We start from the raw sequence: 23,968 nt of genomic DNA on the forward strand, positions 1-23,968 counted from the left end.
GATCATTACCAACTTGATGAATAGAAGATATGTGAAGGAAAATAGTCACCCTACCACTCTGTTTTGTCAAATATCATTTTCTATTACATAAATATTATATATATATACATATATAAACATATACATATATATATGTATATAAACATTATATATAATATAGAAAAGAAAAGTTGTACTCATTGGAAAAAAAGAAATACAACTGTCTTTGTCCAGACTTCATACATATTTTTATATGTAGAAAGTCTTGAAGAACTGGTGGGAGAAAAAAGAAAAAACTTTCTCTGACCTAATAAACAAAATGTAGAATAAAATTTGATATTCAACTTCCTATATACTGGTAAAGAAATAGATACTGGAGTTAAAATTCAGTATTGCTTGCACTGTCACTGTGGAACATAAAAGTTACTTATGAATCTAACAAAATATTAAAGTACATACACATGTGCACCTCTGTTAAAATACATATATTAGCACATATATATATGAACACACATATATGTATATGTACATATATATGACAGGTACACACATACATATATGATAAAAATACTGAATGCTGAGGAGTTAAATTAGTCTCTCTGCTTTATGGGAATCAAACCCAGCCTTGCACCTATGAGGCATGTGCTCTAGCTCTGAGCTATGTGCACAGTCATTGAAGGCTGAAGTCAAACATGGACTAACTGGAGACCGGTCTCATGCTCATGGGTAAGCAGACTGAACATTGTCAACATGCCAGTGGTCCATGACTTCACATGTGTTCGATATCAGCCCAACTGTAGTGCTGTCAAGCTCTTTGGTGAGTAAATAACTGAGTCTGGAGTTTATGAGGAGAGGTAAAATATGCAAACTAACTCACACTAGCATGAAAGCAGAACAAAGATGGAGCCCCAGTGCCTAGCAGCTTTTAGGGCTGACTGCTGCTACTACATAGACAGTGAGTGCTGGGTAAAAGGTATAGACAAATAGAACTGCGGGCCAGAACAGAGAACCCAGAAACAGACGCCGCAGACCCACAAGAAATTTTCAATGTATTAACAAATGTATTTCGGGGAGATGAGATAATTGTTTTAAAAAATGGTGCTAGACTAACTAGACATCCACGTGCTGGCAAATAAATAAATTAAAACAAACAAACAAATAAATAAATAAATATCAATTGCGTAGGGCTATACCACTTGCGCTCTTCCCAAAATTCAAAGAACTAGACATAAAATGCAAAGCTGTCAACGGCTTGGGTTAAGGACAGCCAGCACGGTGTGTGCTGTGGCGGTGGCTTTAGATCTAAGCAAGGATCCGAGAAAGAATTAGTACTCTGAACTTCACGAAAATTAAAATTTCCTACTCCGTAAAAGGCAAGAGACCAGGAGAGTACCCTTTAATGCAGTTCTTCATGTTGTGGTGAGCCCCAACCGTAAAATTATTTTTGTTGCTATTTTATACCCGAATTTTGCTACTGTTACTAACCATATTGTAAATATCTGTTCCTTCCAATGGTCTTAGAAGCTCCCTATGAAAATCTCGTTCAACTCCCCCAAATGGGTCTCGACACACAAGTTGAGAACCACCGAGATAGCGGGAGATGGAGGGAAAGAAGGAGGGAGAGGAGGAAGGAGAAGGGGATTCCCTTCTTAAAAGTGATTGGGGAGGGTAGAAAATGGAGGTTCACGGACAGGCAAGCACACATTTTGGATAGGTACTGTGGATGATAGGTTATATAGTTTGTTGGACAGACAAACAGATAACTAAATGTTAGAAAGATGATAGATGATAGGTAGATAGACAGACAGTAGATGATAAAGATGTTAGATGATAGATCTGTAGGTAGATGCCATATAGATGATAGATAGATAGATAGATAGATAGATAGATAGATAGATAGATAGATAGATAGACTATAATACACTTGTCTAAACCGATAGAGTGCACAATATCCAAAGTGAAATCTAATTAAACTATGACATTTGGTGACAATGACATATCCATGTAGGTTCACCAATCTTTGGTTAAAAGCATTGGGACTGTGGTTATAGCTCAGATGACATGGTGCCTAGTATGCATGAGGTCCTGGGTCCAATCCTCAGCACCACACACACCTGATGTGGAGGTATGTGCCTATAATCCTAGCATGTGGGTATGTGCCTATAATCCTAGCATATGAAAGGTCGAGGTAGGAAGATTAGAAGTTCAAGGTCAGTATCAGCCATACAGTGAGTTCTTAGCCTGTGGGATACCCTGCTGCAAGTCTATACAGATGTTCTTCTAATATATCATCAAGGTGCCAGATGTGATAAGAGGGAGGGTTGTGTATGAATGAAAGAGTTATGTGTACTATTATACATAACTGTATTTAAAAATATAGGCATATAACTAGAGCACATACATTTGTATATAGTTAATATGCTGTAATACCCTTTTGGTTTGTTTCTGTACATATGCTGAGAGCGGGTTCCTAAGGCATAAGTTCATTAATGTAAAGTACATCCTCTGATGAGGGAAGTATGAGTTTAATGAATGAAATACATTATTTTTTTGCAATTCCTGTCCCATAAGCTTTGGTAACTTTAGGAAACTTCCCATAAATGCTGGGGAAAACTCTCACCAGCTCAAGGATATTCCCCATTCCATTGGTGGCTCTGTGGGATGACAGGGTTTGATTGACATCTCCTCTTCTGCTGAAGTTCTGTGCCATTCTCTCAGACTGGGCGCTGCAATACTAAGAATTGAGAGCAGATATGCACAAACCATCACAACAAAGTAACAGCAAAGCAGTTTCACCCCATGCAAGAGATTATAAAGATGTGAGACATCTACAGAGACCCCGTAACATCACAGGACCAGAATACGAGGTGAAAGACACCCAAGAAGAATGCTCACTGCCTGTCTCCCTATTTTGTAGCATGGAAGGATAGAGGCTGAGCCATCTTAGAAAGCTGTGAAATCTGTTGGTGAGTTACTGGGGTCCCTTTCTTGAACCTTTGTTGGAACAATTTGTGATACAGACTCTGAAAATACATACAAGCCTGTCGAAGCGTTTATTTTATGAGTTTGTTTCTTACCAAGAACACTCTCTCTCTAAAAATAGCATTCCACTTAAATAAATGATCCAATCACTTTTCACCCTTCAGGCCAGGCACTGGCACAAACAAAAGGTCAGTATGTCTGGTGTCCCAGACACCAGTGTTGCCATAGTAGCCAACTTAGGCTTATGGGAAATTTGAGAATTGACCTAGAAGATGATTTCCTTCTTTCCTTTCTTTATTTCTGTACGTGAGTGTCGGCAACCAAACCGTTTGTAATTTGATCCAGACAGATACTGGGAAACTGAGATAAAATAAGAGATGGAAACAAATGTATAAGGGAACAAAGAGACAACCCTTGACAGTGTAACCAGTGTGGGAGCATTCTTCACAGACCTGCTTTAGGGAGTGCGAGACTCTTTCTAAGCATCTGCAGTGTTGACATGTTTTATACACGCACACACACACACATACACACACTCACAGAGGAAGAGAAAGAAACAGGGGCAGAGACAGAGAGACACAGAGAGAGACAAAGAGACAGAAATAAAGACAAAGAGAGAGAGAGAGACAGAGAAAGCAGACAGACAGACAGACAGACAGACAGAGGAAGAGAGCTACTACCAGCAACCACCATCACCACAATCATCGCCATCACCACCATACTCCGTGACTACATATTACTTAAGAGAATCTATTGAGAAAAAAAAAGAACTCAAGCCATAAGAAATAATTTTTTCTGAATTATTCTCAATACCATGCCATTTATTTATTCCATAAACCATTTGATAAGTTGATTTAAAAAAAATCTGCCAAGAAGCCATTATTTTCTGCTCTGAGTCCAAGTGACTCCTGTTGCGTGTGAAGTAGCATGAATAACTAGGAGCACGTACGTGTGTACGTGCATGTGGGGTGAAAGTGCAGGTGTCTGTGCGGATGCACATGTGTGTGCATGGGCTTACATGTGTGTGCACAGTTGTGTGTACATGGATGCTCATGTGTGTAGCATACGTGAATGCCTATACATGTGTGTATGTTTATGGATGTGTATGTTCATGTGCACGTATGTGCATGTGTGCGGATCTGTGTGACCGTGCACGCGATTGCATGTTGTGTCTGCACACCTACGTGTGCACATGTGTATGTATACATACCACTAAGGTTTCATGAGGAGATAATGGTGACAAAACACTTCATCTTTTGTCCAGACCCCAAATCATCATTGACAGTGTACGTTTGTGAGCTTAAGTACATAATTGTCACTAGGAACAAATTGTGACCACCTTTTTTTTATAGGCATGAAAATATACTGTATATTAAAACTGGTGAGGTGATAGGATCTGATCCCCTTATCTCTAAAACTCCACAAACACCTTGCTATTTATGGGAAATGTCACCCTCGACTGCAGTGCTTTCTAATTTGGAAGCGAAGGACTTTTCATGAGCATCATGGTAATTGGGCTCCTTTGCTCTCCCGCTACTGCATTTAAGACTAAACCTTCCTGTTCGCCACATTAAGGCCACCACACATACAAGTTTGAATCCTTAACCCTAACCTGACCTGTTCAGCTTCTGGGTCTGTCATTTCAGTAATCATCATGCAAGGGATTTTATGAAGGTCATGTTGGTACCAGCATGTTACATATGTATAGCTGTGTCGTCAAAGCCTAGCGCATCCCTTCAGCTCAAACATAAGAAGGACGTCACAGAGAGCAGGCCCCTTCCGTCACTCTCAGTGTGCTCTGTCACAAGAAGAGCTCACACGGATTAGAATTGCCATCCTCAGGACAGTTTGCTTACACTTGTGTAGAGCATATCATGTCGGGAATGAAGATATGAATTGGCCATCCAGAACACCTGGGATGTAAATGAATAAGGAGTATCAGAAATTAAGATGTACATTTTATTTTAATGACGAATATGTGTGTGTGTGTGTCTCGGTGTTTTTATGTCACGTGCCTGTGGGTGACTGAAGAGGCCAGAAAGAGTATCAGAATTCCTGGAGCTGAAGTTACAGGAAGGTTTGGGTCCATTGGGTGTCAGGATTTGAACTCGAGTTTTCTGCAAGGGCAGAGCATGTTCTTAGCCATGGGTCCATCTCTGTGGTCCCATCAATGAAAAGTAAATGACTCTTCTGGACTATGTGTTGATTCTAAATTTAAGCTTCCTAAGCCCCAGGATTTTTTTCCCTATAAAACAGAAATGGCTGCACTGTGCTTAATGAATGGGGTCCTTAAATTTAGTGAGGACATCTAATTGAAAACCCTCTAAATTATCAGGTCCCATGCAGCAAAAGTGATTATCAGGAACGGACAGAGTGGATTTCTGCATCACCTTCAGTTCTGCAATGCCAGCTCTTTCTTTAAAGATAATCCCAATATTCTCATCTTTCTCTTTTTTGACTTCTATCTCTGCTTGTCCTGACTGCTTCAATCTCTAGACATTGATTTCAATTTTCATTGTCAAATCCCAGTGACAAAGGTTCGATTTATTTCGTAACAGAAAAATCACAGATGTTCTGCCTGAGGTTCGAAACGCTTTATTATTGTCATTATTATTATCGTTATTAAAAAGAGAAGTTTTGGTTGCATGCTATCGGTTGCAATGGGATTTGACCCGTGTAGCAATTAGTTGTGTAATACATTTATATAATGAAAGCATTTGAAAGAAATGAATTGTTATTGTGGGTGATAGCCATGTTGTATGATCAGATCTGTTAGAGAAGAAATTGAGTCAAATCACCACAGCTTATTTTTGTAGTTCTGAAAGAAGATTCAAGTGGCCTCTGGCTCATTGTGGTCTTTTTTAAAATCAAACACATGGTGACTTGAATCAACCAATCTACGGCTACAAACATTCTTTAACGCAGACATCGAGGCTGCCTCAGACGTTAGTGAGTCTCACCACAAGACCTGAGGAGGAGAAATGTTTTCTTCACGGCTAAAGGATTGATATCTGCTTGGGAGTTTCTTCAAAAGATATCCACAAAGGTAAACTGCTTTCTGTGTGCCTCAAGTTTGAAGGAAGCCCTTTCAGATAAAGTTACATGTAGACTGGAGACTCAACCCTGATATATGAAATAACAGCTGTAACAAAGAAATCCATACAGGGTCAATTTGGAGCAGACCTTGCCTAAAGCATTTTATCAATGAAGCCTCCTAGGCTTGTATGGGAGATTTAACAAAACAAATGACACGGGCTTAGTCTTGAGCCCGTGAGCCGGACAAGTCCATGGAGGGCACAGGTCAATATTTAAAATGTGATATAAGCCATGTAGCCTGGGGAATGTCTGAACTTGGGAAGGTGAAGCAGGAGGAGAACTACAAGTTCCGGTCTAGCCTGGGCTACAGAGCAAATACCAGGCTAGAGTGTGACTCAAGGAAACAAACAAGCCTGAACGATGGGAGCTGTTTTACAAATGGGGATTGGATTGGAAACCATGGTCATGTGTGGTTGGATATATACGATCCCTTTCCCTGGGATAGGCTTCATAATATACTCTCTCATGTTTAATATCAGGGCTCTAAAAGAATGTTCCGTTTTTAGTGTGTGTGTTTGTGTGTGTGTGTGTGTGTGTGTGTGTGTGTGTGTGTGTGTGTACTTGCATGCTGGTGTGCCTATTGAGGTCCAAAGAGGCCATTAGAGATCTGGAATTTGTTACAGCCAGATGTGGGTGCCGAGATCTGAACTCGTATCCTCTGCAAGAGCAGCAAGAGCTCCTTACAGCTGATGAGCTTTCTCTCCAATCCTGAGATTTCTGTTTTACAGTGTCTCAACAAGCCCCCAAATCTTGTCTCCTGGAATCCCCTCGCCCTGTGTTTTCAATGCTCCCTAGAAGTTTGAATGCATCTATGTGGGCACAGCTAAAGGCCTTCTATTTAATTTAGTTTCATTTTTGCTTTTACGTATCTTAGAAATATCTTCCTCCAAGCATGCCAGTACGAGGCCTTAGCATAGTGAGTCTCAGAACATAGCTTCTTGAAATTCACGAAAGATACAGGAGTTAAGTCACATTCACAGAGACAGGGAGATGGCTCAGTGACTAAAAGTATTTGATGTCCAAGAGTGAGGATCAGAATGCAAATCCCAACAACCATATGAAAGGTAAGCTCTGTTGTACAATTCTTATGTCTCCAGATCTGGCAGGGACAGGGACAGACACAGGAGGATCGCAGGGGCTTACTGACAGATACAGGGACAGGTCTTGCCTTGAGGAGATTCAGAAGAGAGGGACAGAGAACATCTTGTGTCTTCCATTCACTTCTGCAGGAAGAACACAGTTATAGATAGATATTCATATGCACATATACCAGACCAACACACACACTACATACACACATGTGCATACAAAAGTCAATGGGTAAATATATCATTTTCACATTCCCCCATGAGCCATAGCTAGTGTGTTGTAGGGACGGGAGGGTGGATCTTAGACAAAGATCACTTTTGGTCAACTTGACACAAGGTAGAATCACCTGAGAAGAGGGAAATTCAATTGAGAAAGTGGCCCCATCAGACTGGCCTATAGGAAAGTTTGGAAGGCATTTTCTTAATGGATTATTGATATAGGAAGGCCTGGTTCAGTATGGACAGTACCACTCCTGGGCAGCTGGTCCTAGATTGTACAAGAAAACAGGCTGAACAAGCCACGGTGAGCAAGCCAGTAAGCAGCATCCCTCCATGGCCTCTGCTTTAGTTCCTGCCTTGGGCTCTTACCTTGTTTAAATGTCTGCCTTGGCTTCCCTCAATGGACTGTGATCAGACCTATAAGCCAAATAAACCCTTTCTTTCCCATGGTGCTCTTGGTCATGGCTTTAATCTAATCATGGCAAACTAAGTAAACTAAGATATCACCGACAAGAAGTGTTAGTCAAGTAATCGTAACTCAGAGGTAATTGCTATTATTTCATTATTTCATTAATGTTTTGATAGATCATGGAGTCACTGTCTTTTGTCCCTGTACTTCTTAAATTCTTAATTCCAATCCCCATGGAAAAGCTCATAACAGAAACAAACCATGACCTATTCTGAACGTGGATCACTACTCAAAGTTGCCGTCTTCTTAGAAACAGATACCTGGTTTCCATGGTGCATTTCAAGGAGCCACAGGGACGGCATGATGTTGATCAGGTACAAAAAGATGGCCGGAGAAAGCCTGAAGGCAGAGAAAGAGACTTTAGCTTTTATGATTTTAAAATGTCAAGGAAGATGATTAAGGGAGTGGTGGAGGAGACAGCTTAGCAGGTAGAGCATCTGCTGTACAGCCTGAGAACCTAGTTTCACATCCCAAGAACCCATGTAAATTCCAAGTGGTCTTGGGTCATCCTGGTACGCAGGAGGTGGGGACAGAGAACCCCATGGGCAACCTCAATGCAGAAGATGAAGAGTGGATAGGAAGTATCCAATGTCTGCCCTTTGACTCCCTGTGCACACAACCCCTCCTCCCAACAATGAGCTCCCACAATGTGAACTCAAGTGTATACCACACACAGACACACAGACACACACACACACACACACACATACACACACACACACACCTCCCTAAAAGAAGCCAAGAAAATATTGGAGCCCGGTCACAGTCACCCTTGGTTATTGTTACATGATTTCTGCCACAAGGATTATAGAAACATACAGTAACCGCAAAGCCGCCACCAGCTGCTGTTCTCACTGAATCCCTAATCCAATTAATAAAAGCTGATTGTAATATGGCATCCTGGGACAGGACCAATTAGATTCCAGCACAACACTGCTTATTTGGTATTTAAGATGTTTTACAGAAAGCAAATTTTGCAGTCAGAACAAATCCTGGATTTATTTCAACTTTGCAATTTCAAGGAAATTGATAGTCATTTTTATTTTCCGATCATCAACCTAGACTTCTGAACTTTCCGATGGTAACCTCTCGCTAAATACAACACCCAAATGGTTGGGACAAGGATGGAGAAGGGTTCATTAATCTCTTGTGCATGTGCTAAGCCTGAAAAAATTAAAAGATAGATAAAAAATCTAAAGGTTTGAGAACTTTTGAGAGGTTAGTTCGATTGTCTTAGTTAGAGTTTTACTGCTGTGAACAGACACCATGACCAAGGCAACTCTAGTAAGAACAAAATTTAATTGGGACTGGCTTACAAGTTCAGAGGTTCAGTCCATTATCATCAAGGTGGGAGCATGGCAGTGTCCAGGCAGACACATCACAGGCAGAGCTGAGAGTTCTGCCTCTTCATCTGAAGGCTGCTAGCAGAATACTGGCTTCCAGGCAGCTAGGATGAGGATCTTAAAGCCCAGGACCCACAGTGACACACCTACTCCAACAAAAAGGCCACACCTGTTCCAACAGGGCCACACCTCCTCATCATGCCACTCCCTGTGCCAAGTGTATACAAACCATCACATCAGTATTTGTTATTTCTGGATTCAAAATTCAGGAGAGCTGAACAGAGGATTGATGGAGACACATTCAGGTTCAAACGGTCTGTGCTGACGATCTCCTAATTCATTCTCCAATGCACACAGCAGCGGCAAGCATGATGGCCGTCAACTCTTCATACCAAGGGTCAATTTGCATAGCTTTGCCAGTGCAATTGACTTTCTCTGAATTCTAGAAGTCGAACCTCTATGGTGATAGAGGGCCAGCGTGGCAGGATTCAGTGAGTCTCCCATCCTGGCTCCTTCATGAGAACTTTTGTGTGATGTTTTTGCTTGGCCTTGTCTCAGCATACATGTTTAGAAGAGCCCTCTCACCTCCCTTCCCATGTTAAAAGCAATTTTGTTGGACTAGGAGCCATTTGTATCATATAATTTAATTTGCAAACCCTGCCCCACTTATGAATATGGCTCTGGAGTGGAACCATGGTAGCACACAGTAGCAGCATTGGCCTGGCAAGGATCAGTATGCCTCGGTGTCTGGTGAACGAAAGAGCTCAGTGGACAGTAGATTATACTGGTCCTTATTGCCAAATTCTGTCTCTGCTCCTTAGTTTCACAACTCCCAAATCACCAGGAAATAGACTCTTAGAAAGGGATTGTCTAATTGGGTTGCTGGTGAACATGGGTGAGAGAGATTTTCTTGACTGAGTTGGGCAGATTCACTGAGAAAGTGGGCGGCACCATCCTCTACGCCTGCCCTCTGAACTGTGTTGGTGAGAAGACAGCAAGCAATAAAAGATGCAAAAACCCAAGCATTTATTCTCTCTGTGTTCTGACCGTGCCTAGGAAATAACCAGTGCCTGGCTTGACGTCCCCACACTCATGGAGTATGACCTGGAATCAGAAACCAAATGAAGCCTCTCCTCTCTAAGTTGCCTTTGGGTCAGGATGTTTTCTATCACAGGAAAGGAAATAAGACTAGTACAGTGGGCAATGGAAATGTAACTGTATCATTTAGAAATAATACATTGGGAACAGTGATACACACCTGTAATTTCAGTACCCTGGAGGTTCAGATGCAGGAGGATTAAAAACATGAGGCCGATTTGTGATGCATAGCGAGATTTTTTTCTTTTAAAACCAAATATCAATAATGACAATGATGATGATGATGATGATGATACGACAAATAAGGTTCTTTCCAAACTTATTTCTTCAAATTGTGTTTGGTTTTGGATTAAAATCTTCCTTGATAGAGTATCTCAAAATCAAATTAGTAAGTTAATTCATTTTAGTAAAAATGTTTTTAGTACCTATTTGTAGTTGTGAGATTAAACTTTACCTAAGTGACACTATTACATGCTAGAGAGTAAAATAAATAAATAAATAAACAAACAAGCAAACAAATAAAAATGGATACATAAGCTAAAGGGAAAAAGGACATAATGGGTGGCGTTTTAAAAGGCTATTTACCCTTTGTTATCTTCTTTAATCTTCTGAGGAAAAAAAAAAAGAAATAGAAAGGGCAAGAAATAAAAGGTCTTTAAAAAAATCAATATTTAATATAGACACTCTTCTACTTTTGATTTCTTGCCAAAACCAATTTTGAATCAAAAGGTTATGGGTCAAGATATTATTAAACTCTAACTTGGAAGGTGTCTGAGCTGCGGAGAAATGTCAAAAACCCATGTCGAGCAGGCTCTTAAAAGAAAGAACCACCGACTCTTTGACCTTGTGTATCACAGGAAACATGAGGAAGATTTACTGAGGGACGAGGGGAAGGATATCAGTTCTGGTCAGAGAGCAAGCCGTGCAAGTCAGCTGTTTGTGTTTGGACACACTGAATGTTGGTGAAACAACAGCTTGCTAAGTGTACACCTAACATCCCTGGTAATACTGTTAAAACAATAATCTGGGGGAAGCGTTAGGCACGGAGCACAAAGGAAGTTGAAAATAAACCAGTGACCTTAATATGTCTGGTGCATTAGATCCATTTCTATAATTAGAAAAAATATCATTATCCCATTTCAGTATAGCTCCCCTAATCAGGAGATTAGCTCAGCAAACACACACACCACACACACACACACACACACACACACACACACACTCAACTCAGCATTCAAGAATTTCTGTGTTGTGTAATATAGGAAGTCTAATCTCATTCACCCCGAAATCAGGACTCCATGATCTGTTTTAGTGCCTTATTCCTCGCTCATCCTATGAAGACCAGTAACTTCACCCCCAACTTCCTGTTTACTTAAAACAAAGCAAAATAAAACAAAACAAAAAAAAATGTGGACCCGGTTAGTGGTATGGCGCTCCTCTGGAGCCTTGGGTTCCAGTCCCAATGCTGCTAAAGCAAAAACAGTTTTGGAGAAGTTTCTTTTCTTCGGTTCTTTTTTCTTCAGGCTCTGTGACACACAGAAGGTGAGAAGAGAGACTCAAGTTGAGGAATAAGTCACATTCCACTCTAACCGCGGTGCCCTCTAACAAACCGTGGTCCTTGCTCAGATCAGCAAGCCTAATATGGCTGAGCTCTGAAGAGAGGTTGCGCAACGCATTTAAGTGTGAATGTCTTCCCCGCCCCCAAAGCCTTTTGGGATGCTCTTCTGTACACGTCTGCCCATTTGCATCCAATTTGTACGTCCAGGGCACAGCAGGTAGTGTTCGGAATCTGCATTGTCCATGAGACCCAAAGAATACGGAACTATTTTGCAATTATGGGGATGCTAGATTGGCTTTCAGAATACAGTTTTCCGAAGGCAGACTGCCCGTCTCCTGACCTCTGCTTTCCCCTGATTTTTCATATACTCCTCTTCGACACAGCACACTGTTATCTTGTTTAGTGTTCAGCTAATGTCTGTTCAACAAATGCTCAACCGCTTAAATGCTTGCATTCGTGAACAAGGAATCGCTGAACGAGTAAAAAAAACTGATGAATCTACAAACATGCACACGGACCCAAAGAGGTCCTCTGAGCCGTGACCTTTGAAGAATTATTATTCAACACTTTTCTTTTTCAAAAAAAAAAAAAGGTTAATATACATTTTATGTGTCTGTATGTGTTTGTGTATGTACACCACATGTAAGCAGGTATCTGCACAGGCCAGAAGATGGCATCAGATCCCCTGGATCTGGAGTTAAAGTGGTTGTGAGCTGCCTAATGTAGAAGCTGGGGACCAGAGCTGGATCCGCTGAAGAGCAGCAAGTGATCTTGACTACTGAGCCACCCCCTTCTCCAGTCCAATGACTCATTGTGTCTAAGGTAGAACGGTCAGTAGAATCGGTCACACTCGGAAGCCCTCAATTGCAATACCGCCTCGTCCTTAATGGTTGTACATTACTTACCTTTTGAGTCATAAGATCCGGTTAAGGATGCTAACAGAGCAATGTGACCCATGTGACCAACATTTTAGAGTCTCAGTGACAGAACGTCTGCCTTCCCCAGCAGCTCTGTAGGCAAATAGAACAGAAACTGCTCCTTTGCTTGCATCAGAGGGTGCTGTTACCATGGCTGAGAACACCACAGCCCACAAACGCTGGCTTCACACTTGACCTCTGCCAGATGAAGAGCTGAATCGGTCACTTGACCATTATCGGATTCATGATGCAGCCAGCTCCAGTCCCTGTGTGCCTCTGGGCTGAATTACCTTTCTTCCTCACCCAGCTTTTGCAGTATTCTTCCAATGCCATGAAGACACTGGAAGATTTGGGCCTTTAGGAACGCGTCTGTCCGTCAGGGATGTCCTCTGACGCAATGGAGTCAGATTACATCTTTCTCCTAGTTCATATCAGCAAGATCAAGATTCCTCTATAAAACTTCCCCATGTCACTCGAGTTGCAAGCCTTCCCGTTATGCATTTGTCATCATAGGCTTCAACATTCATAATTACACGTGCATGTTAATGTGTATTATGGGTTGGATATCATTTAGTTATATACCTTCCCCCAAGTTATCTCAACTTTCAGAGCACACACAATTTTGATTCTCTGTTCCTAATTAAAGGATGCCCTCTGCTACTTCACATGGCACATGTGGGGTCCCCACAAACAGTGATTTGATAAAGGCTCTGGCTTGATTAGAAATAGCTTCTTGAAATAAAACCATCAAGTTAATAATTTTTATCAGAAATTTTATGTAGTGAAACTAACTGTTGTTTTTGTTTTTTGTTTTTGCTCTTATGAATGTTCAGTGTCTCGCTCTGAGAAGATAGCCACAATATATTAGTTTGGAAGACCAGAGTATCCTTTAAAATGCTTTTATAATGTATTTATTTGATGTACGTTGTATATGAGTGCCTGACACAACATTCATGCAGGTCAGATAATAACTCTCTGGAGTTGGTGCTCTCCTTCTATCATGTGGGTTCTGAGGCTTGAACTCAGGTCCTCTGGCTTGGCAGCAAGCGCCTTTATGCACTGAGGCAACTTGCTATCCCAAGTCTACAGTATTATGGATTTTGTGTCATCAATACTATTTAGGTTTGGAACCAAGGAGAGTTTGGATCAATTCTCATGGGTTTTCCTAAGATCTACCAGATAATTGTGATGTATGTGTGTGTGTGTGTGTGTTTTTACATGTTTGCCTCCATGGCTTTGGGAATACTTAGGCTCCAAGCAACTTGTGTGATGAATAATGCCATAAGAGGACCTAACCAGCTCAGAAATCAAATGAGCTGGATTTCTGGACAGTTATACTAGCCCACCATCAATGAGCTAGCTGCTTGGAGAAACTCGAATGTACTATAATCCCAATTAATGCTATCTGGTCAGAAAAATAAAGTTGTCAGATACGGCATTTTTTTTCTATAACACCAAATCCTCTTGCTCAGCTGTGTTTTCTAAATTAAAACCTACTTTGAACATTTCTTTCCTCATACAAGTTCTCTCCAAAGAAACACCTCGTAGGTTTTCCCCTTGTAATACTAATGTAATTTTTAGCCTATTAACAAGTTTGTTTACTTGGTCTCATTTCTTGACTATGTGCACATCTATGTAAGCATTACTATGCATTCATTGCTCAATATAACTCCGAGCTCTCTCTCTATTTCATTTTTTTCTTTCAAAGCAGGGTCTCAGCTCAGGCTTGCCTTGAACCCCTGATCCTTTGGCCTCCAGTCTTGTGGTTGTAAGCACACACTGACACATCCAGCTTTGCAGAGTTCTTCAAAAGATGTACTCACTGCATCCTTTCTTTCCATTTCGTACTAAAACTAAAATGCTATTTATCATACAAAGTAGTCATTTCCACAAATTATAATGCTTTTCCTAAAATGATTATGTCATGACATTTAGCACGTTGGGACTGGAATGAATTTTATTTATTTCAATTTGACATTAGCCCAGAAGTAGGATTCCATTTTGCTCTTTCTAAAAATGACAATTATTGTTCTTTTTTCTTACTGAAAATGTAATATCTATTCATTTTTAGGCATAGAACATTAAATACTCATATATGGAGAGAAATTAACCAAATATCACTTGTTACATTTGTTTTCTTTTTTAAAATTTTCCTGGCTTCTAATCACACATACAAATGTGGATGTGGGTAATATTTAAACGAAGCAAAAATTACTTCTCCATGAATACTGATTTAATTTCCATTTCACTTCGTAGTATTTTACGCTTGACAGAATAGCATAGAGATACAAGGATCATACACTCAGGTTTCAAAATCTGATGGTAAAGCCTCTTAAATATGCTCAATATAGTTTCTGGAAACATCGTTCACGTGGAAATTAAGAAACTATGCCAAGTTGTCCTTCTGTGAGGCCCTGAGTTATGATTTAAAGATTTCTTGGCCTCTTTGTAAATGGGCTGGTTTCTCTGGGTGGACTTCAGCCTGTGTGACTTCCATCTTGGCTCCTTAGCAAGGGCCTTCCATGAGTGTCAGGAGACCCACTGTTGCCCACACGTCAGCTTCTGTCCTTTTCCTGCTTGTCTATAACATATAAAAGGATTCTAAGTTTGCAGATCCACAGCTTCCGAACTCCTAAGAACTTACTGTTTTGACCCCAGCCAGCATCCATTTATTTTTAAAGTAACATACCCCTCTCTTCTACCCCTGTTCCCGGATCTCTTGTGTGTGCCTTCAACAGGCAAGGGAGGGCATTACTGTGGCTGTAAGCACATGGGAACCTGCCCCCCCAAAAAGAAATATACTGGGCATGTTTGAATGACTGTCAGTTATATGATAGATTATATTTTCAGTTATATCATAGAAGTCTACAAAGCAGGCTTTAGCAAGAGAGGAGAGAACAATTCTGAAGATTGGGAACTGACGACACACTGCAATGGAATCACTGATTGTACTTGAGGTTTCCTGAGACCTGCTCATGCAAAGGTTTTTGTCCAGGGAGATAATTCTAAAGGCAAATGTTAAAAGTCTGAATTATAAATTTTACTGTTGTCAATATTTCTTCAAATGAAAACCATACTCAAAAATTATGATGTTAGCGGAAAGGGAAACTTGTTCTCTCCACATCACACTCAATCTCAAAATTCCTTACTCCATCTCGAAGTTTCTGAAGCATGTTCGAAGCAAGGCCAACTTGATTACAATCAGATAAAGATATTTGAACTTCAGGGTTTTGGCTTACAACTAAATTAGTGACAGGAAAAAGGTATGAATCTATTTGAGGATCCATATATAATTCTTAACATAAAATATATCTGAGCAGAGGAAACCGGGACATTTTTCTACATGAACAAGTTCTGGACACAACCTAGAGGATCCCTGTCACCACAGTTTCCTCAGCCTGTGTCAGTAACTCTTTCCTCTTCCCTCAGACATCACCACCACCATGATAGCTCTTCAGTTTGTGTCCTTCTGTCTCTTCTCCCTTGGACAACAGCTGCCTTTGCTGCTGTATCTTGGTTGTCCAGTTCTCGCGCATCCTGAATATAATTCACTTCATTTTACATACAAAGCATGGAGCTGGACAAACCTCATATTCCTCAGGGACATGGCAACATCTTGTATGAGAAAGGCTTGTTGATTGAGAGTAAATGTTTCTTTACAAAGGTATATGTGAAATTAAATTGGCCATGATTATAGAATTTTGTGGTTTGTGATAAATAAAATACATTATGAATGTTATGTATGTAATAATATAATTTATTTCCTTATACATAAAGATAATAGTATGTGTTTACTCTCTTCTGTAGACAAGATCAAGTTTTTCCTTAGAGAACCAAACTGAAGCTGTCTAGAATTTCCGTCTCTCTTTTCTTCATAGCCTGTGTAGTCTTTACAAAGACATCTGCTTTCACATGAATGTGTGAACCATGTGTTTAGCATGAACTTTCCTGCCTTATGGAAAGTACCCTATCCCTCATAGAAAGAAGAGATGATGAAATGGAAATCTTAGTCTACTGTCACTGTCTGTGACCTTAGACAAGTCATTTTGCCATGCATTGGTAAAATCGAACTAAGATGGAATTTAAAAAGAAAATGAATTTATAAGGTCATTTGAGGACTGTAGAAGTAATGGATCTGTATAAAGTTTGGTATGTCCCCAGGGCTCCAGGGCTGCTGACTTTTGTCACCTCCACTGTAACCCTGTACTAGTCACCTTCATCTTCCTCCTCAGTATCACCAGAGACAACTCCAGAATAACATAACCAGGTTATCAGGTTGCTAATCTAAGTGAACCACAGTATTATATATGACAATAAGGCTAGCCAGGAAATTAGAAATCAGAGCAATTACAAACAACTCAATCAGGGATAATAGTGCAAGTTAGAGGAGAAACTTCATTCTCTTAAGAATTATTAATCCTTGATACACACAATTATCTAACTTTCTGAGGCTGAACACATAAACAGCAATTAAAATAAAAACCCTTCTAAGATATATATATATATATATATATATATATATATATATTAGATATGCACAAACATTCACAATATATATAAGAGCATATATATATATATATATATATATATATATAGAGAGAGAGAGAGAGAGAGAGAGAGAGAAATTCTAGACAAATTCTAGACAGCTTCAGTTCAGTTCTCTAAGGTAAAAGTCAACCTTGTCTACAGAAAAGAGTAAACATATATTATTATCTTTATGTATAAGGAAGTAAATTATATTATTACATATATAGCATTCATATATTTGTGTATGTTTGCATATATATGTATGTTTGTGTATATATATATATGTATATATATATATGTAACAAATTTACATTTAGAGAAAAGGAACCAAGTCACCACCTACTCTGCCACTTTGTCACTTTGTATGAGTAATTTCCTGTGTCCTAAATATCATTTCCATGTGACCTTCAAACAAGTACCTCTTGTGGTGCATGCATTATGGTTTTTAGAAGAAAAGAGACACTGGATTTTCATAACAAATGTAGTTGATACATTTGTTACATTGTTGATACAGTTGACACATCAGGAGATTGGGGCTTCAGTCTCCCAACACTAACACTTCAGAAGACTTTATAAAGCAGTGTAGGGTACCCACACATGGAGCTCACCCTTGATGTAAATGTGAATTCTCTAATGATCGAGAAAATTAAACAGTTCACATTTGTCCCAATTCTGTGTAGGTAATAATGTCACTGCTGGGAGGACAAGCACGGAAAATTTTAAAGTAAGAGTGTTTTCGTGCTGATGTATTTGAGGTACCCATATTGATTATTTTCTCCCCTTCTCCAAGACAAGAAAAAGAAAAAACTCTAAAGATAGTGGTCACCTTGATTTCCATTCTATGAGTTATTGGTTGCGTATTCTCATGGATGACGTTTGGTCATCAGTCAGCACTTCAATTTCCTTGATACCCAACTCTTATTCAAGTACAATGATTCTGTCTGTCCCCAGTCTATCATGAAACAGTGACCTTACCTTAAAGGGCCATCACAGGAGTAAAAATACAGGGAAAACGGGATTGAGTCTCCACAAGAGTGACACAAAACCTTGTCATAGGAAAGGAGACATTCAATGTGTGCTTCCAAAATCACTGTAACCTTAACTCAACTTTCTACACCGAGCCTGAGGCTCCAGATACAGAACACTCATCTCCTCCAGCACATCTCTACAAGTGCAGAGAATACAGAAGATCATGTCTTGAATTGAGTCTCGGGATATGTATATTGATTCCCTGCAGACAGGGCTAAAAAATCTGATTAGCCATAAAACTATTACTGAAAGAACTAAGAATCTGGAGAACTTGTAGGAAATATGAGCATCAAGTGAGTTCAGTCCAAGCATAGTCTATCTCCAGAGGGGACTTTCATAGTCCAAGTTGACCACCTGGAAGTCTCTGGGTCTCACTTCAAATGGCCCTCTCTTTCAACCCATCCGGGTTTCCAAAGATCAATGGGATTGAAGACAAACAATACTATCTGGTTGGATTTAAGGGCCACTCCATGATATGAAACCAGTACCGGATACTGCTCAGGTGGCCGAGAATCCAAGACTTGACAGGCCATAGAACAAGGTGAAAACCAAATACTGCTGTTTTGCTAAAGGAGGAAACCAAAAAGATGACACAGTCATTTGACAATGCTTTGTTCATATCTCAAAGCACATAGGATTACCCCCTTTGATTATCTTTTTTTCTCTCTCTCTCTGGATGATTCTAATATGCCTGGGCCCTTGTGGTGTTCTGAATGAGAAACATCTCCCACAGTCTGAGACGTTTGAATACTTTCTCTCCAGTTGATGAAAATGTTTGGGGTGATTTAAAAAGTATGGCCCTGCTGTACGAAGTATGTCACCAAGGGAGGATTTGAGATTAAAAGCTTGGCACCATTTCCAGCTCACTCTCTCTGATCTGTATCTGTGGTCCAGGATGTGAGCTCACAGCTTCCTGCCCCTGCCACCATGCCTGTGGCATCCTGCCATACTGTCCCTTCCGTTATGGACTCTACCCTCTGGGATCAGAAGCCAAACTCTTCCCTAAGTTGTCTTGGCCCTGGTGTTTCTTCACAGCAAGAGAAGCATAAGGAATACTGACCTCTTGAATCCTATAACCTCTGCTCAGATATCACAGCCTCTACAGAGCCCCTCCCGCTACCAATCAGAAGCCCGGGTGTTTCTCATTCCGTAGTCCACACCACGCAGGCATCTGTTGGTTATATTAAACGTTTGTTCACTGATATGTTCGCTCATTGGTTTATCAGTTACAGCCTTCCTTAGTCATTTTCTGACTCCCTTGATGAAAAAAACGTGAGGTGTCAGAGGGCAGGAACTTACTTCCTCTATTTATTTCCGTGTCTTCCGCATTTGCATGCCTACTACATACAAGGAGTGTTGACGTTCAGTTCCTTGTACTTGAACAACGGCTGAGGCTCAGGGCATCTCCCTGAGGTATCTGCTCACTTTCTGTGCTGTGCCAACTGGGAGCATCTAGCTGGGCTTTGCATCTTCCCTTCAGATGCGGGTCTCAGCCCTTTTGGTGTGCTTACTGCTCAAAGACCATGTTCCTTCTCCTCACCGGGTTCTGACTCCTCTGGGATACTGAAGACTGCAACAGACAAGGAAGAGAGCTCCAAACCTTGCTGACTCCCACACTCCTCGGTCCCAGTGCTGGGAGACTAGGTGAAATGTTTAGCAGTTCTGTGCCTCATGAAAACGATAAAAAAAAAGAGAAAACGAAAGCAATCGCAGTGTTTGCGATTATATGGGATCACCTGTTTCTGGAATCTGGCATACCCTGAAACTTGGCAAATGCTAAAGAGTCGTAATGATTCTCATTCTACACATTTGGGTCCTTAATCAAAATACTACCTTTTATTTAAAAGCTTTAGGCATGCAGTTATTGCTAATTAGGTATATTTGATTATCATGATTTACAGAATTAGCCAGTGACCACTGAGTATGAATTCAATTGTAGTTGTGCAGAAATATATAAAATGTCAAGTGTGCTCTTTTCATATTGTTAGTAAGAATGAAACTTCTTCAGAAAAAACCCTCATGTGATTTTCTTACTTTCCTTCTTGATGACTTCAATTTTCATTTATTTTTTCTAGATCAAAAAATATGAACATGGATTGTAAAATCGCGTAATTCCCTCAATAAAACAACAACAACAACAACAAATTTCAGGCTCAATATTTGCTCAATATTGCTGTTAGTTGCCACACAGATAATTGTGAAGCTTGGTTTGGTGGCATATGCCAATTATCACAACACTCAGGGGAAGAAAAAACAACATAGGTTAGAGGTCACCAGGATGACATTGGCCTGTCTAAATATCAAAACAAACATAAAAAATAGTTTTTGCCTTACCACACATAAAGGAAACAGTAAGGAGCGATGAGAAGGGTGACTAGCTACTAACTCAAAAGCTCAAAAAAAATCCTTCATGTTATTGATGTTTGGATGAAGAAAGATCTGTGTTTAAAATCCTGTACTTTTGACAGTAAATTCAACTTAATCTTTTTTTTTTAAATTCCCAGATACTGTCTCCTTCCAAGCAAAAAGGCTTCAAACTTGTCACAATCTTGGGTAATTTTTCTATCCCCTGAGGAGTTTTTTTTTTATCACTATTGGCTGGGAAAGCAACTGAAATATTGTCTTGTGCTTGATTTTTACCTAAATGATAATTCTCAGATCCATTGGATTGTTGCCCAGACAACTGAAGATAAAAATGGAGAAAAAAAATCAAACTAAGTGATGCTGATTTCCATCTTGCAGAAACACAAATGAAGATCCAGGTAACACTGGGGAGGGGGAGGGGATGAAGAAAAGGCTCCCGGACATTCCTTATGAGTTTCACAAGGGTGTGTCACAGATCCACCCTCCGGATTCTATAGGATTCCAGCATCAACTGCTCCAGCTGGCAAGTTATCCGGGATGCTGTAATGTTCCTTGTCCCTGAGCAGCTGGCTCAGCATCTAGTTCCACGTTTCCCTTCCAAGGGGTTGGGAAGATGTCCTTGGAGACATGTGCACGCTTGCTACATTAGGAAATTAAATCCCCACTGTCCTTTATAGCACTGGGACTTGCGCCAAATCCCTCTTTTTAGCTTTTTAGGGTCCAGGTTTAAATATTAACAGAATGAATATTATTGAAATTACCCTTGAATAGACCAGAGGAGGACCATGGGTGTAACAGTCATTGGAAGGGGGTTTGTACTCCCTCTATGTGCATCCTAACCTCTGCCTGCAGGGCTGAGCAGTTCCCTTCGCTCTACTCTGTCATAGCCATCGATTGGATTCAGTGGCTCTTTTAATACAGCAGAGCTGCAGCTTCTGAGGTGGACTCTTCCTCTCTAGCTCCGTTACCTGAAAAGCAACTGAAACACTGTCTTGTGTGCTTTGACTTTACCCTAATGACGATTCATAGGATTGTTTCCCAGATAATGGGGGGAAAATCAAGAAAACATAAAAGAGTTAAATACTAATTCCTCTTCTTCTCCTTTCTTCTTCTCCGGAATTGTTCTCAGTCGGCTGCTTTCTTTCTTCTTCTTGGATAGAGATAACACGTGTCTCCAGTTGGAAAACATATAATTCTCCTCCAAGTCCATCCTTGTAACAAATAAGACATGGCACAGAAGTCTACCTGCAGTGTTCTGGTGACACATTGTGGCTAGCCCTCTTGTATAGTGATTAAAATCTACCATACCCTTTTCAATAACATCTGTATAAATAAAGCATAATTTTTCAATTATTCCTTTAATGTAAATCATGGTGTTTTCACCTTTATATTTCCCCAATATGATGGGCTGTTAATGCTTTTGCTCATTTCTTTACATTAGATACTTTTGGCTCTATGGACAGGTTCCATGTTCATATATATGGTCCATGGTTCAAAAGTTTAACTACCTATTTAACTATCTCACTTCATGTGATTCTACACATACAACTAAATAAAATTATCATTTTGCCATATAGATAATATGTACCGTGTGTGTTTCACTGTCTATAGCTAGCAGAGATATTACTGTCGGGTTGATTTTTCCTCCCTTCAGTTCTGTCAGCTGGAAAGTCTGGATAGAAAACTGTTCTTAACACTATCAAATAGCAAATGATTATGCTGTGTTTTTCTCAGAAAACTCCAACCTAGAATGCAAAAGATTCCAAATCAAAACCTATCTCATTGTCCTGATATTTCAAGGATAATTTCATGTATTTTTTTTAGCCGACCATTATTTTATTTTTTCTCATGTTTGTCTGTGTTTTTTATCTACAGTGCAAATGACCATCTTTGCAGACTGGCTTACGGCTTATGTATGGTAATATAAAAGTATAGTGTGGGCATTGGGAAGAACTCTGAGTGGGTCATCTGCACCACTTTCCAAATATTCATTTGTTTCTGAAGTTTTATAATAAGCCAGATGTATCAGCTTTTTTCCTCTGCTTGCTTTCAAATATTCATTGGGATGGATACTGAGCCAGCAAACGTTTTCTGAGCTAGTGCTCAAATGTACTGTACATGGCACAGGTCTCTAGTTTGAAATAGAAGATTGTCTCCGTGTTTTTGTACTCTGAATCAACGGTTTATTGAGCCGTCCCTCTGCTAAAGTTCCTGGACTTGTGTCTAGCTGATATTTTAACATAGAATGTTTTAATATGAACAAGAGGAAAGAATAGGATATAAAGAGAACCTCTGATGATTCATTAGTCATGAACACATATATGTTCACGCAATTCTTCAACAACCTGTGAATTATGCACTTGCAGTTCTGAAACTGAAGCTTACAGACACCAAGTAACTTCCTTGGGGTCAAACGGTAAGTAAGAAGGAATGCCCACCACTCACCCCGTTTTATGTCCAGTTCTGCAGTCTACATCTTAAACCCAGCCCAGCTCCAGTTACCCAGAAATCTGACTCATATACATTTTTGTTCAGATGATTCTTCCTGTCTTGGGCATAAATACCACAACAGCATGAATCAGCAGTCTTGCACACAAGATGCTAATAGTCTACCAGCCCAGAATGGCTTTGGCCTACTGGAAGGGGTTACTTCAGGTTTTGCTGAGCTAGCTCCTTTCTGAGACTGAGGTTGACATTTGTCCCAGAAGCACTCATGGTTGGTGTCAAGACTACTTTACATGGGACAGTGTTTGGCCTCAGACTTCTTCCTGCGATGGGAGATACGTCTACTCTAGTGTATTTCAACCATACAACAACAACAACAACAACAACAACATATCGCAGATTTATCTGTTACAGGAGTGTAGGGTGAACTTACATTTTCTCCTCTTTTGTTTCTCTCCCATATGACCCAGACTTCTTTTGGGAAGTGAATAGGATTTTCTTTGTGATATCAAGAAGTCAGATCAGAAATTGGCGCAAATGCCTCGCTTAATAAACTGTCCGTGGAAGGGATTTTAGGAAGTACCAAGCCCATCCTTGTTTTGCTAAGCTATTCCTATCCCTCCAAGAACTTCAGCATCGACAATTCTAGACATTCTTCAAAAGCAGAGATTTTAAGTCAAGTTCACATCAGCTTCAAAGTTAGCCCATTCCCCCCCCCCCACAGTGATGATGAAATATATAACCTTTTTGCACTCTGTTGCGGAGGGGGCTTCTCTGTCCCTGAACATGATGGGTAATACAACAGCCAAGTGCATACAATTGAACTAATACTACTTTCACCTCCCTCCCTCACC

At 40.2% G+C, this 23,968-nt stretch overlaps 1 protein-coding gene across 1 annotated transcript in view; it reads right to left on the bottom strand.

Moving 5' to 3' along the window:
- The window catches only part of Tmem26 (transmembrane protein 26), a 46,257-nt gene that overhangs the window by 21,017 nt on the left and 1,272 nt on the right, over nucleotides 1-23,968 (bottom strand). The window contains exons 2-3 of the mRNA XM_028780287.1: nucleotides 8,094-8,172; nucleotides 2,600-2,713 (exon numbers count right to left, since the gene is read on the bottom strand). Coding sequence (XP_028636120.1) covers nucleotides 2,600-2,713; nucleotides 8,094-8,172 — 193 coding nt within the window. The remainder of the gene's footprint in view (nucleotides 1-2,599; nucleotides 2,714-8,093; nucleotides 8,173-23,968) is intronic.

Source organism: Grammomys surdaster, unplaced genomic scaffold, assembly GCF_004785775.1.
Source record: "Grammomys surdaster isolate TR1022 unplaced genomic scaffold, NIH_TR_1.0 367, whole genome shotgun sequence".
In the NCBI taxonomy this organism is placed as follows: domain Eukaryota; kingdom Metazoa; phylum Chordata; class Mammalia; order Rodentia; family Muridae; genus Grammomys; species Grammomys surdaster.